The following is a 13,606-nucleotide window of genomic DNA, read 5'->3' as shown; positions in this document are numbered from 1 at the left end:
ATCACAGCAGCAAGATTTGTGACCTGTTGCCACGAGAAAAGGGCAACCAGTGAAGAACAAACATCATGGTTAATACTAGAGGTCGACCGATTAATTAGGGCCGATTTCAAGTTTTCATAACAATCGGAAAACGGTATTTTTGGACACCGATTTGGGCGTAAAAAATTTTTTTGCACACCTTTATTTAACTAGGCAAGTCAGTGAAGAACATGTACTTTCCGAGATTAGGCTGGTGTAACAGATGTGAAATGGCTAGCTAGTTAGCTGGGTGTGCGCTAATAGCGTTTCAAACCTCACTGAGACTTGGAGTAGTTATTCCCCTTGCTCTGCATGGGTAAAGCTGCTTCGAGGGTGGCTGTTGTCGATGTGTTCCTGGTTCGAGCCCAGGGAGGAGCGAGGAGAGGGACGGAAGCTATACTGTTACACAGGCAATACTAAAGTACCTATAAGAACATCCAATATTCAAAGGTTTATGAAATACAAATTGTAGAGAGAGAAATAGTCCTATAATTCCTATAATAACTACAACTTCTTACCTGGGAATATTGAAGTCTCATGTTAAAAGGAACCACCAGCTTTCATATGTTCTCATGTTCTGAGCAAGGAACTTAAACGTTAGCTTTCTTACATGGCACATATTGCACTTTTACTTTCTTCTCCAACACTTTGTTTTTGCATTATTTAAACCAAATTGAAAATGTATTTATTTGAGGCTAAATGGATTTTATTGGTCGGCCGATTAATTGGTGTCATGACGTTGGCCTGGGGGTAGGTTTATGACAGTCATAAATACCTCTTCCCCCCTTTTTCCTCTCTCTACCCTACTGAGGTTACATTTGCACAACCCTTGGTTAACATAGAGATTCTGGGAACATCAGAAGGTGGGGGGAAATGAACTATATTCTGGTAATCTGACCAATTGAACATATGCGGTGGTACTTAATGAATATGATGTCAGTTCGGTTGTCATCTAAGTCATTCCCATCAATGATAAGATGACAAACTCTACAGTGGAAAGTCTACACATCAGAGTTATCAGATTCACATGGAATTGTTGTTCAATTTAAATGTTTGAATATGAAATTATTTGTGATGGGATGAAATGTGATTTTAGCTTCTAAAATGTGAGATTTGGGTTTTCATAAGATTGAGCTGAGCCCTATGTGAAGGGACATGGGCTATAAAAAAATTCAAACACGTCCTCCTCTCCCTTCCTATATAAGCCCTTGACGACAATGTAACCTCCTGTTCCAAGGACGTGAGGACGACGGGGTCCTATGTCAGAATGGTTCAGATAATAACTACAGAACGAAGCCAACATCAGCGTGATCTTTGGTTGTGAATGGTATGAACTTTGAACTCTTATTCACTACAGAAGTGATACCTCATAGCCGTTGAGTTAGCAACAGCAGATGCAAACGAGGGTTAGGAAGGAACAGACAGAGTATCCCGTCTATCACCCAACGACGTTACTACAACGTATCCAATTGACAACCAGAGACATTCTTCAAAGGACTCGGTTGGGCAACACAGCCTTCCATCTACCACCAACCTACCGAAGCGCAGCTCAGAGTAAATATTTATTGCATTTTCCTTTTCCAAATGGGTGGAAATTTAGAATGCATCAGATACTGTATTTACGATAGCACAGCTTCTCCCTGTGTCCCTCAGTCTTCCCGCTCTTTCACTCAAACCCAGCACCTTTTCTTTTGTGTAACAAGCTGTCATATCTGTTCCGCCCGCTAGGGACATTTTCCTTTATGACGTAATTTGTAATCAAGTTATGATTTAATTATGTGTATGTGCAATTCTGTGTGATTAGTTAGGTATGTAGTAAATAAATAATTCAACCCAATTTTGTATTGCCGATTCAACTTGTGAGTGCAGATAACCAAGAATTTACAACTTTCAGATGAGACTGAAATAAGGTGACGATTAATATTGACAGCTATTGATGTAAAATATTACTAGGTCTTTAAGAGTTTATTCGGAAGTTAACAGCTCTATAAATATTACATCGTGGTGCCCGACTCTCTAGTTAATTACATTTACATGATTAGCTCAATCACGTGATATTCATTACGGAGAAAGGATTTTATAGAATAGCATGTCATATCACTTAATCCGGCATAGACAAAGACACGACATCAACTTTTTTTTGGTCCTCCGAATAATCGGTATCGGCGTTGAAAAATCATAAATCGGTCGACCTCTAGTAAATACAATCCATATTTATGTTTGTTTATTTTCCCTTTTGTACTTTAACCATTTGTACATCATTACGCCATTTGAAATGTCTTTATTATTTTGGAACTTCTGTGAGTTTAATGTTTACAGTTAATAAACAAAAGTGAAATAAAACAATAAAAATGGTAGACTTCACTTGCTTTGGAAATGTTAACATATGTGTTTTCCAATATAGTCCCTTGAATTGAATCAGGTTTAGAATTTAATCAGGTTAGAGAGTGAATCAGGTTTAGAATTTAATCAGGTTAGAGAGTGAATCAGGCTTAGAACTGAATCAGGTTAGAGTGAATCAGGTTTAGAATTGAATCAGGTTAGAGAGTGAATCAGGTTTAGAATTGAATCAGTTTAGAGTGAATCAGGTCTAGAACTGAATCAGGTTAGAGAGTGAATCAGGTTAGAGAGTGAATCAGGTTTAGAACTGAATCAGGTAAGAGAGTGAATCAGGTTAGAGAGTGAATCAGGTTTAGAACTGAATCAGGTTAGAGAGTGAATCAGGTTAGAGAGTGACTCAGGTTTAGAACTGAATCAGGTTAGAGAGTGAATCAGGTTAGAGAGTGAATCAGGTTTAGAACTGAATCAGGTTAGAGAGTGAATCAGGTTTAGAACTGAATCAGGTTAGAGAGTGAATCAGGTTTAGAACTGAATCAGGTTAGAGAGTGTGTACTGACCGGTCTACGTGGAAGCGTTTGAGCAGGAGCAGTATGGAGTGTTGCTGTGCTCCGCTGGCCAGTCTGAGGACATGAGACTGCATGGTGATCAGATCATTCTGTGTCAGAGACTTCCTCAAGTAGTGCATCTTCCTCGGGTCCGTCCTGCACCAATCACAACGCAGCTTATTACATAGTGTGACCAATCAGAACAGACAATAAGTGGTATTCCAGCAACTTTGCAGAGATGAGAAAGTGACAGAGAGCATGCTGGTACATAAACACCAAAGAGGTAGAGGAGATCACTGCGGTTTTCCTGTCAAGCCAGCTACTTGAATGAGCAGGAGTGCAGGTCTCTCAGTAGCTAAAGAGGTAGAGATGTGTTTTCCTACTTGAATGAGCAGGAGTGCAGGTCTCTCAGTAGCTAAAGAGGTAGAGATGTGTTTTCCTACTTGAACGAGCAGGAGTAGCTAAAGAGGTAGAGATGTGTTTTCAACTTGAATGAGCAGGAGTGCAGGTCTCTCAGTAGCTAAAGAGGTAGAGATGTGTTTTCTTACTTGAATGAGCAGGAGTGCAGGTCTCTCAGTAGCTAAAGAGGTAGAGATGTGTTTTCTTACTTGAATGAGCAGGAGTGCAGGTCTCTCTGTAGCTCTCCCTGCCAGCGGGCCCTCCCCACCCTCTCCAGGATACAGTATGAGTGGTCAGTCAGCTTCAAGTCCGGGTCTCCTCCGTCACCTATTAACACCCTGAACCTTAACCTCTGGGAGGCCACCATTACCAGCTTCCTCCCCCACCTGGAGGAGGAGAGGTCATCATGGGTTAAGGGTTGTTTTAGGACCATTCTGAGTATCTACCTGACTAGTTGATGACAAGTTGTGGATTGATTCTACCTGGAGGAGAGGTTATCAGTTGGGTCTATGACTTTCTGTAGTCGGGCCAGCTAATGTAATGTTAACAGCCGGTCCCATATCACTCCCTATCCCTCCCCCTCGGCCCTAAACCCTTGATGTAACATGCTGACCACACAGCTCACGTCGCAAAATACATTTAAACTCGTTATTCAATTATTGCACCAGCACTGCTCGCGCACCAACCAGCGTCTGCGTTGCCAAGCGCTGAAATAGAAGTCATTTCTATTTGTGACGCTGAAACCTAAACGTGCACCACCGTTTACAACACCACCCGTACACCACCGTTTACAACACCACCATTTACAACACCACCCGTACACCACTGTTTACAACACCACCGTTTACAACACCACCCGTACACCACTGTTTACAACACCACCGTACACCAGCCAGGGAGGTGGAGAGGTGGAGGAATTGGGACCAGCTGGATATGAATGTGTTAGAGATATCTTTTTTATTTTACCTTTATTTAACTAGGCAAGTCAGTTAAGAACAAATTCTTATTTTCAATGACGGCCTAGGAACAGTGGGTTAACTGCCTGTTCAGGGGCAGAACGACAGATTTGTACCTGGTCAGCTCGGGGATACCTTCTGGTTACTAGCCCAACGCTCTAACCACTAGGCTACCCTACCGCCCCATCTTGAATTCTCTCTCTCTCACACACACACACACACACACACACACACACACACACACACACACACACACACACACACACACACACACACACACACACACACACACACACACACACACACACACACACACACACACACACACACACACACACACACACACCCCTACCTTTTGAAGGCGTCCTCTACCGTTACACACGGCGTCAGGTTGGTGGTGCGGATGATTGGGGTGACGTTTCTCCTCTCGTTGAAGAAGACACACGAGCCCTGGATTCCACTCTTATCCTCCAATAAGATCTGGACAGGGTAGGAGTCCACTCTGTCCCAATGGGATGCTTCCTGAATCCCCGTGTCTGGATCTATGTCTGCAAATCTGAAGAACAGACATACGGCATGGAGAGGGATAGTGGCGTTGGCAACTTGCACGCAGCTAGTTGAACATTTGGCACTAGATATTTAGCCAACAAGGTTAGTTAACTAGTTAGTAGTGTCAGCTTTGGTGACACTACTAACTGAATGATTTTACTAGCTAGTTAGATATTTTGTTTCAAATTCATAGGCTATCAAACAATGCCATAACGCTACAAATGTACGACATCGGGAAAATGTATAGCAGGACTGATGTTGGGAACTGGGAAATCCAAGTTCAAAACAAATTTTCGCACTTGGAGCTAGTTTTTTTCTCTCCAATTTCTAATTTGTTTTGAACGCACTGAAGTAGCTAGACAAGTGACGTAGTAGCTAGACAAGCTAGAGATCACGCCGACAGTGTCAATGCATTTTGGTCGACCAGAAGAAGTACATTCATTCCAATGGAACGTTGCGTTTGCCTTGCAACATAGCGTTGCAGAGCGTTCTGTGGATTTATCTAAAGTGTGCGTCAAACTGTACGCGTAGACGGCTTGACAGAATTGGTAGCATTAGGTAAATGTTGAACTTTTGTTGCACACATATCCAGATGATGCTCCGTCCCATTTTTTCGTAATGACACTGTACGTGTGATCAATAAGACAACTCCAACCTACCGGTCGACGAGCACGACATCCGCTCTCTCTTGCGGCAGCTCGTAGAAGTCGACTTCGTGGTTCGAGACCAAGGATTTCCAAATGAACTCTTTAGTACACGGGTCTAGATTCCGTGGGAAAGCGGGGTTCCTCTTTTCCAACCGAATCCACAGAGAGAGGATAGTAACCCCGTCCAGTCCCTCCAACGCCACTTCGTCCATTACTATGTCTAGCGGATCCATGTCTAGCAAACTACCGTTAGCTCACTAGCTCCGCTGCAAATTCGTAACTCAAAGTTTAAAAAAATGACCAACTACTACTGTACGTCTCGATATGCATTCAAAGCATCTGCATTGTATCCTGTTTAATTAAAACCGCTGAATTAAACGTTAAATCAAGCACAATTCACGCAGAAATGTATGTTTTCTTTGGAAGCTGACGTTCCAACTGTGTTCCTATCGTGACGTTGCACGTGTAAACTTTGACCTTGTGTTGTACGTCATTCCGCGTCACTCGAACCGTCAAGTTTCCTGGAGGACATTTCCCAATGTTCCACAAGATGGCGTCCTACTCACATTTACCTGTAAACATCAAAACGGAAACTGTATAGTCATCCTCACAACAATTCATTGAGGGCAATAAACTGAAATCAACAAACGTTATTGCATCCAACTCCTGATATTAAAGGGCTGAGCCAGGGTCGTTACAGTATGTTGCGGAATAGCTCGGGACTGTCCTTAAAGTGAAGGGAACAAATATGAGGATTGCCTGCATACATTACGGGATTTTAAATCCTGGACATAAAAGCATGTTCAATAGGAACTGTGCCTAGGAATAGGGCCCTAGATTGGTACCTTTTGCAGACTATGTATAGATTGGTAGTAGGGATGCATCGATATTACATTTTTGGCCGATACTGATATCCAATATTTTCCTTGCCAAGAACCCGATACCGATATAAAAAAATGTTAGCTGCCTTTTCAGCATTCTAGTAGTTAAATGGTTTACACACAGCAAAAAGTTATTTTTTAGGGCATTTAAGCATGTCCCCATTACCAGTAAAACATTATCAAAACCTATTTCTTTCACTTACATGCTGTGCTGTTTTCTTCAGTCATTTCATTCTCAACCAGGATTTCATCATGTCACTGTGTCTGTTTCCATGTTATCCAGCTGTGTATGTATGTAACATTTCACGTAAACCCTGTTTCCTGTCTGCATCGAAGTAGTGGTCCTTGTACCTAGCATCGAGCATGGTGGCGGCACAGTAAAGAGGCTCAGAGAGAATGCCACCGAATCGCTTGTTCACAGCCTAAAGTACTTTTCCAAGTTAACCCCACGGTCTGTGTCGGCAGTTTTGTTGAGCAGACGCTCCAATGCCATGACAGAGGGCATCACGTCTGCTGCAGACGCTCCAATGCCATGACAGAGGGCATCACGTCTGCTGCAGACGCTCCAATGCCATGACAGAGGGCATCACGTCTGCTGCAGACGCTTCAATGCCATGACAGAGGGCATCACGTCTGCTGCAGACGCTCCAATGCCATGACAGAGGGCATCACGTCTGCTGCAGACGCTTCAATGCCATGACAGAGGGCATCACGTCTGCTGCAGACGCTCCAATGCCATGACAGAGGGCATCACGTCTGCTGCAGACGCTTCAATGCCATGACAGAGGGCATCACGTCTGCTGCAGACGCTCCAATGCCATGACAGAGGGCATCACGTCTGCTGCAGACGCTCCAATGCCGTGACAGAGGGCATCACGTCTGCTGTAGACGCTCCAATGCCATGACAGAGGGCATCACGTCTGCTGCAGACGCTCCAATGCCATGACAGAGGGCATCACGTCTGCTGCAGACGCTCCAATGCCATGACAGAGGGCATCACGTCTGCTGCAGACGCTCCAATGCCATGACAGAGGGCATCACGTCTGCTGCAGACGCTCCAATGCCATGACAGAGGGCATCACGTCTGCTGCAGACGCTCCAATGCCATGACAGAGGGCATCACGTCTGCTGCAGACGCTCCAATGCCATGACAGAGGGCATCACGTCTGCTGCAGACGCTCCAATGCCATGACAGAGGGCATCACGTCTGCTGCAGACACAGTTGATGAGCTTATTTCTCCAGTCAGTTGTTTGCATGGCGCTAGGAGGGTGTTCATGTTTCAAACATCTTCTCAAATGCCATTGAAATGGCAGCAGCGGTATGAGAACCAGCACATTCTTGAGCAAAACAGCTTTCCTCAGTAGGAAATCCTCATCGACCCGCTGTGCTGTCAGACTCAGCATGCTCATGGGGATGACATTGCTGGTCCAAATGTCGGCCGTGAAGCTAATAGCAGTGAAGCCCGTAGCAAGTAGCTCATGGATGTGCATTTCAACAATACTGTGTAACTCCGGTAGGGCAACATCTGAAAAAAAATTGTGCCAACTTAGTAGTGTGTACGTACTGGGGCTCGAGGTGCTCGACCAGTCAGCGAAAGCCAACATCATCCACGACAGAGAACAGTTGATTGTCAAGGACAATGAATTCTATTATCTTGGCGTTAATGGATTTCGCCTTTGAGTCGTCTCGCTGAAATGTTCTAACTTTCTCAAATGACTGCTGGACTTGTTGACTGCTGGACTTGTTGACTGCTGGACTCGTTGACTGCTGGACTCGTTGACTGCTGGACTCGTTGACTGCTCGATCCACACAGCAGACATTGTGGGTTAGGAATGCTGTGTTGTACGTGTAGCGTTATAATTTGTGGCGTCGTTACATTATCTACCTACGTTATATTGGTATGCACATCAGCGTTAAACTAGACATCGGGCCGATGCCGATGTTGCCATTTTTAGCCAATCCCGGCCGATTCCGACATGCTTACCGATATATCTTCCCTAATTGATACCTTTAGCAGACTCCATGTATAGATTGTGCTTCCCTAATTGATACCTTTAGCAGACTCCATGTACAGATTGGTAGAAGTGACTCGCCAGAAGCAGTGTGTTTAGGTTTTCTAGAGTGTCACTAGATCCTTTTCACATAAATCCTGACGGCCCTCGTCGACAACAGAATGATGCTCTACGACTCCATCAACAAGGACAGGGGTCATGTTTTATTCAATGTATTTATTGACGAAGTACCTTTTTAAAAAGAACTGTACAAGTGAATCCAGCAATCTGTGTCGTCTGTAGTTTATAAACCTCAGAGACTGGCTGGCGGGCAGCGGGTTGACGACTAAAAACATAGGAAATATGACAATGTACATATTTACATAGTGAAGAGCTCGTCTAGACCGACACAGCGTAATTGTTGGTTGAAAATAATAAACGAAAATGACAGTGATTTAAAAAAACAGCACCTAGAGGCTAATGCATGTAATGACAGGTTATGACAATCAGTGATTTGAGTTAGGATGGGATTAAAAAGGCACACACCCAGGATACCCCCCCCCTCCCACCACCCAGGATACACCCCCCCCCCCCCAGGATACACCCCCCCCCACGATACATCCCCCCCCACCCAGGATACACCCCCCCCCAATACTTCCAATAATAACACAGCATTAAATACCATTCAGAAGGGGCAATGTAGTTTACAACTAAAATCAGGTATAATCCAACGTATAATCGTAAAATATATTTTATATAAAATGAGAACATGCTTGCCGATTTATTGGACAGATATTGTCGCATGAAACAACATTTTCTCATCTAAAACGTTATAATTCAGAGGGGGAGATAGTGGGACCACCATCTTGAATTTAGAGTGGGTCACCATCTTGGATTTAGAGTGGGTCACCATCTTGGATTTAGAGTGGGTCACCATCTTGGATTTTTTGGGGATGAACTATTCCTATTGTGTATTTACCCTCTTCGACCAGATCTGAGTACAAGTCACCTTCAGGCACTGTTTCTCCAGAAGTTGATTTAAAACCCAATACATTTAACTCCACATTATAGATTGGACGATTGAGGGAAATTGGGATAACTAAGTTAATTTCTGCCATACAGACAGATACACAATAAAACAAGATATTTCACAACGGGACTAACTGTACGGACAGAGACAGATGTACAGACAGTGTCCAGACACAGACAGGTTACGAATGTTCTTTGGCTTTACATAGATCCACGCACCGTAGATCAGTTCATTGTAGAAATACAACTTAGTACATAGAACACACACACAGTCCAGGCACCTTGGAGTAAAAAAAAAAAAACAGATCCTAAGACAGTTTCCTCTCCGGAGTGACACCTTATTCCCTATATCGCGCACTACCTCTGACCACAGCCCTATGAAACCTGGTGAAAAGTAGTGCACTGTATAGGGAATAGGGTGTCACTTGAGACACATCACAGGGTTAGGGGTAAACTGATCCCAGATCTGTGCTCTGCTATGGAGCAGCTTTGATGTGAAACAGATACAGGCCCTGGGTGTCTGAGGGGAGAAGTTGGGGTGAGCTGCAGTACATTAATGACCGACAGACAGTTTCCAAACCGATCCCTGGCCCCCACTCCAAATCTAGGGTGTAGGGGGTTAGGGTTCAACCTAGGGTGTAGGGGGTTAGGGTTCAACCTAGGGTGTAGGGGGTTAGGGTTCAACCTAGGGTGTAGGGGGTTCAACCTAGAGTGTAGGGGGTTTCAACCTAGAGTGTAGGGGGTTCAACCTAGAGTGTATGGGGTTACAACCTAGGGTGTAGGGGGTTAGGGTTCAACCTAGCGTGTAGGGGGTTAGGGTTCAACCTAGAGTGTAGGGGGTTAGGGTTCAACCTAGAGTGTATGGGGTTACAACCTAGGGTGTAGGGGGTTAGGGTTCAACCTAGGGTGTAGGGGGTTAGGGTTCAACCTAGAGTGTAGGAGGTTCAACCTAGAGTGTAGGGGGTTCAACCTAGAGTGTAGGGGAGTTCAACCTAGAGTGTAGGGGGTTACAACCTAGTGTAGGGGGTTCAACCTAGAGTGTAGGGGTTAGGGTTCAACCTAGAGTGTAGGGGAGTTCAACCTAGAGTGTAGGGGGGTTACAACCTAGAGTGTATGGGGTTACAACCTAGTGTAGGGGGTTCAACCTAGAGTGTAGGGGGTTACAACCTAGTGTAGGGGGTTCAACCTAGAGTGTATGGGGTTACAACCTAGTGTAGGGGGTTCAACCTAGAGTGTAGGGGGTTACAACCTAGTGTAGGGGGTTCAACCTAGAGTGTATGGGGTTACAACCTAGTGTAGGGGGTTCAACCTAGAGTGTAGGGGGTTACAACCTAGTGTAGGGGGTTCAACCTAGAGTGTAGGGGTTAGGGTTCAACCTAGAGTGTAGGGGTTAGGGTTCAACCTAGAGTGTAGGGGTTAGGGTTCAACCTAGAGTGTAGGGGTTAGGGTTCAACCTAGAGTGTAGGGGGGTTCAACCTAGAGTCTAGGGGGGTTCAACCTAGAGTGTAGGGGGTTCAACCTAGAGTGTAGGGGTTTCAACCTAGAGTGTAGGGGTTTCAACCTAGAGTGTAGGGGTTAGGGTTCAACCTAGAGTGTATGGGTTAGGGTTCAACCTAGAGTGTAGGGGTTAGGGTTCAACCTAGAGCGTAGGGGGTTCAACCTAGAGTGTAGGGGGTTTCAACCTAGAGTGTAGGGGGTTTCAACCTAGAGTGTAGGGGGTTTCAACCTAGAGTGTAGGGGGTTTCAACCTAGAGTGTAGGGGGTTTCAACCTAGAGTGTAGGGGTTAGGGTTCAACCTAGAGTGTAGGGGTTAGGGTTCAACCTAGAGTGTAGGGGTTAGGGTTCAACCTAGAGTGTAGGGGTTAGGGTTCAAACTAGAGTGTAGGGGTTAGGGTTCAACCTAGTGTGTAGGGGGTTTCAACCTAGAGTGTAGGGGTTAGGGTTCAACCTAGAGTGTAGGGGTTAGGGTTCAACCTAGAGTGTAGGGGGTTAGGGTTCAACCTAGGCTGTAGGGGGTTAGGGCTGGACATAAGTAAGAAGCTATGTCCCAAAGGGCACCCTATACCCTATATAGTGCACTACTTCTGACCAGAACTCTATGAACCCTGTTCAAACGTATCACACTACATAGGGTGCCCTTTGGGACAAACAGCCAGAGGCAGTTGAACAGGACAATAGACATGAAGCGTCTCCTGGAGATGATGTCTGGACTGCCTGGAAAACAAGATGGCAGCCCTCACAGGACTCAGCCATCTAGCTTTAAAATATACACCTTTACATAGAAAAACACAAGGAGTCCCAAACCACACCCTAACCCCCCTCTCTCCCCCCCCCCCCCCACGTAGTGCACTAGCTGGGGAAATGGGGTGTAATTTGGGACAAGCCCAAGCATTGATGGTTTAGAAACACACTGGCAGCATTCCAAAAGGCACCCTATTTCACAGAGCGGACTCCTAACCTATAGGCTCTGGTTAAAAGTAGTGCACTAGAAAGGGAATTAGGGTACCATTAGCCAAATGGCTCTGGTTAAAAGTAGTGCACTAGAAAGGGAATAGGATGCCATTAGCCAAAGGGCTCTGGTTAAAAGTAGTGCACTAGAAAGGGAATAGGATGCCATTAGCCAAAAGGCTCTGGTTAAAAGTAGTGCACTAGAAAGGGAATAGGGTGCCATTAGCCAAAGGCCTCTGATTAAAAGTAGTGCACTAGAAAGGGAATAGGATGCCATTTGGGACTCTTCCCCCAGCCTGTACATGTGTTAAAACCTACTAGTACCTGTACATTACCCACCCAGAAACAGCACTAATAACGTCTACAGGTAAACAGACTCCTTCCTCCTTTGATGTCCGTAGGCGTAGCGTTGGTATCAAAAATATACAGCTGCAGTAAACCGTTTTTTATACAACCGTGTTTGTTTATACAGAATGCTGTGACGTCACTAGCTGTGGCTGAATCTAGATGATGATCACTGGCCTCTAGGGTGCTATTTGGGCCGCATAAATCCCCTCTGCCCCCTCAGTGACGAGTCTAGGGACTGAAGGGAGTGAGATTCCGGAATGGAACTCAGCCGTCATCCTGTTCCGAGCACCATGACGTCTCCATAGCAACTTAGCAGCAGCTGGTTCTGGAAGGAGAACAACAACTCCTCCCCCAGAGCAGGACAGGAAAACTGTTTAGAACAGCTTTTCACCCTGTTCATCCCTCCATCCTTCTGTCTCATCCTCCTTTCCAAACGTGTGTTCCTCTACGCTGGAACCAGGAGGCAGTGACATGCTGTACCATTCCATTCTTCTGTCTCACCCCCCCCCTCCTTTACACCCCCCTCCCGCTCCTCCTCTTCCAAAAGCACTCTCCACCTCTTCATCCCCCCCCCCCGCTCCTCCTCTTCCAAAAGCACTCTCCACCTCTTCACCCCCCCCCCCCCCCGCTCCTCCTCTTCCAAAAGCACTCTCTCCACCTCTTCATCCGATCCGGTTCAGTCTTTTCTCTGCGTCATTGTTCCTTCCTCCACCTCCTACTTCCTCCCGGCTCCATTTCCTGTTTCAGTCCACCTTCTCTACCTTACCGATGATCTTCTCCTCGTAGATGGGCAAGACAGCGTCGTCCTCTTTGACTTCCTCAAACACCACGCCGCAGTCAAACTCATCACTCACCTTCTTAAAGTAGAACCTAGAAGACACACACACAATGAGTCAACACACACAATAAATCACACACACAATAAATCAACACACACACACACACAGTGAAGCAACACACACACACACACAGTGAAGCAACACACACACACAGTGAATCAACACACACACAATAAATCAACACACACACAATAAATCAACACACACACACACAGTGAATCAACACACACACAATAAATCAACACACACACAATAAATCAACACACACAATAAATCAACACACACAATAAATCAACACACACAATAAATCAACACACACAATAAATCAACACACACACACACAGTGAAGCAACACACACACACACACAGTGAAGCAACACACACACACACACACACACAGTGAATCAACACACACACACACAGTGAAGCAACACACACACACACACAGTGAATCAACACACACACAATAAATCAACACACACACAATAAATCAACACACACAATAAATCAACACACACAATAAATCAACACACACACACACAGTGAAGCAACACACACACACACACAGTGAAGCAACACACACACACACACACAGTGAATCAACACACACACAAT

General features: G+C 45.2%; 2 protein-coding genes across 6 annotated transcripts in view; both read right to left on the bottom strand.

Moving 5' to 3' along the window:
- The window catches only part of LOC139370017 (general transcription factor 3C polypeptide 1), a 74,364-nt gene extending 68,425 nt beyond the window's left edge, over nt 1–5,939 (bottom strand). Inside the window, exons 1-4 of the mRNA XM_071109306.1 lie at nt 5,467–5,939; nt 4,611–4,814; nt 3,512–3,688; nt 2,916–3,059 (exon numbers count right to left, since the gene is read on the bottom strand). Of these exons, the coding sequence (XP_070965407.1) occupies nt 2,916–3,059; nt 3,512–3,688; nt 4,611–4,814; nt 5,467–5,687 (746 nt within the window). The 5' untranslated portion in view covers nt 5,688–5,939. The remainder of the gene's footprint in view (nt 1–2,915; nt 3,060–3,511; nt 3,689–4,610; nt 4,815–5,466) is intronic.
- Nucleotides 5,940–8,549: 2,610 nt separating this feature from the next.
- LOC139370016 (axin-1-like) overlaps nt 8,550–13,606 on the bottom strand; it is a 32,999-nt gene continuing 27,942 nt past the window's right edge. For 3 of the 5 annotated variants that reach the window (XM_071109303.1, XM_071109300.1, XM_071109302.1), the window contains one exon: nt 12,789–13,022. In XM_071109303.1, coding sequence (XP_070965404.1) covers nt 12,896–13,022 — 127 coding nt within the window. In that variant the 3' untranslated portion in view covers nt 12,789–12,895. Of the gene's footprint in view, nt 8,890–8,946; nt 13,023–13,606 lie in introns of those variants that run through there. The other 2 variants (XM_071109305.1, XM_071109304.1) reach the window with 2 other exon arrangements.

This window comes from Oncorhynchus clarkii, chromosome 17 (assembly GCF_045791955.1).
Source record: "Oncorhynchus clarkii lewisi isolate Uvic-CL-2024 chromosome 17, UVic_Ocla_1.0, whole genome shotgun sequence".
Lineage (NCBI taxonomy): Eukaryota > Metazoa > Chordata > Actinopteri > Salmoniformes > Salmonidae > Oncorhynchus > Oncorhynchus clarkii.
This window is presented reverse-complemented; position numbering and strand designations above follow the sequence as displayed.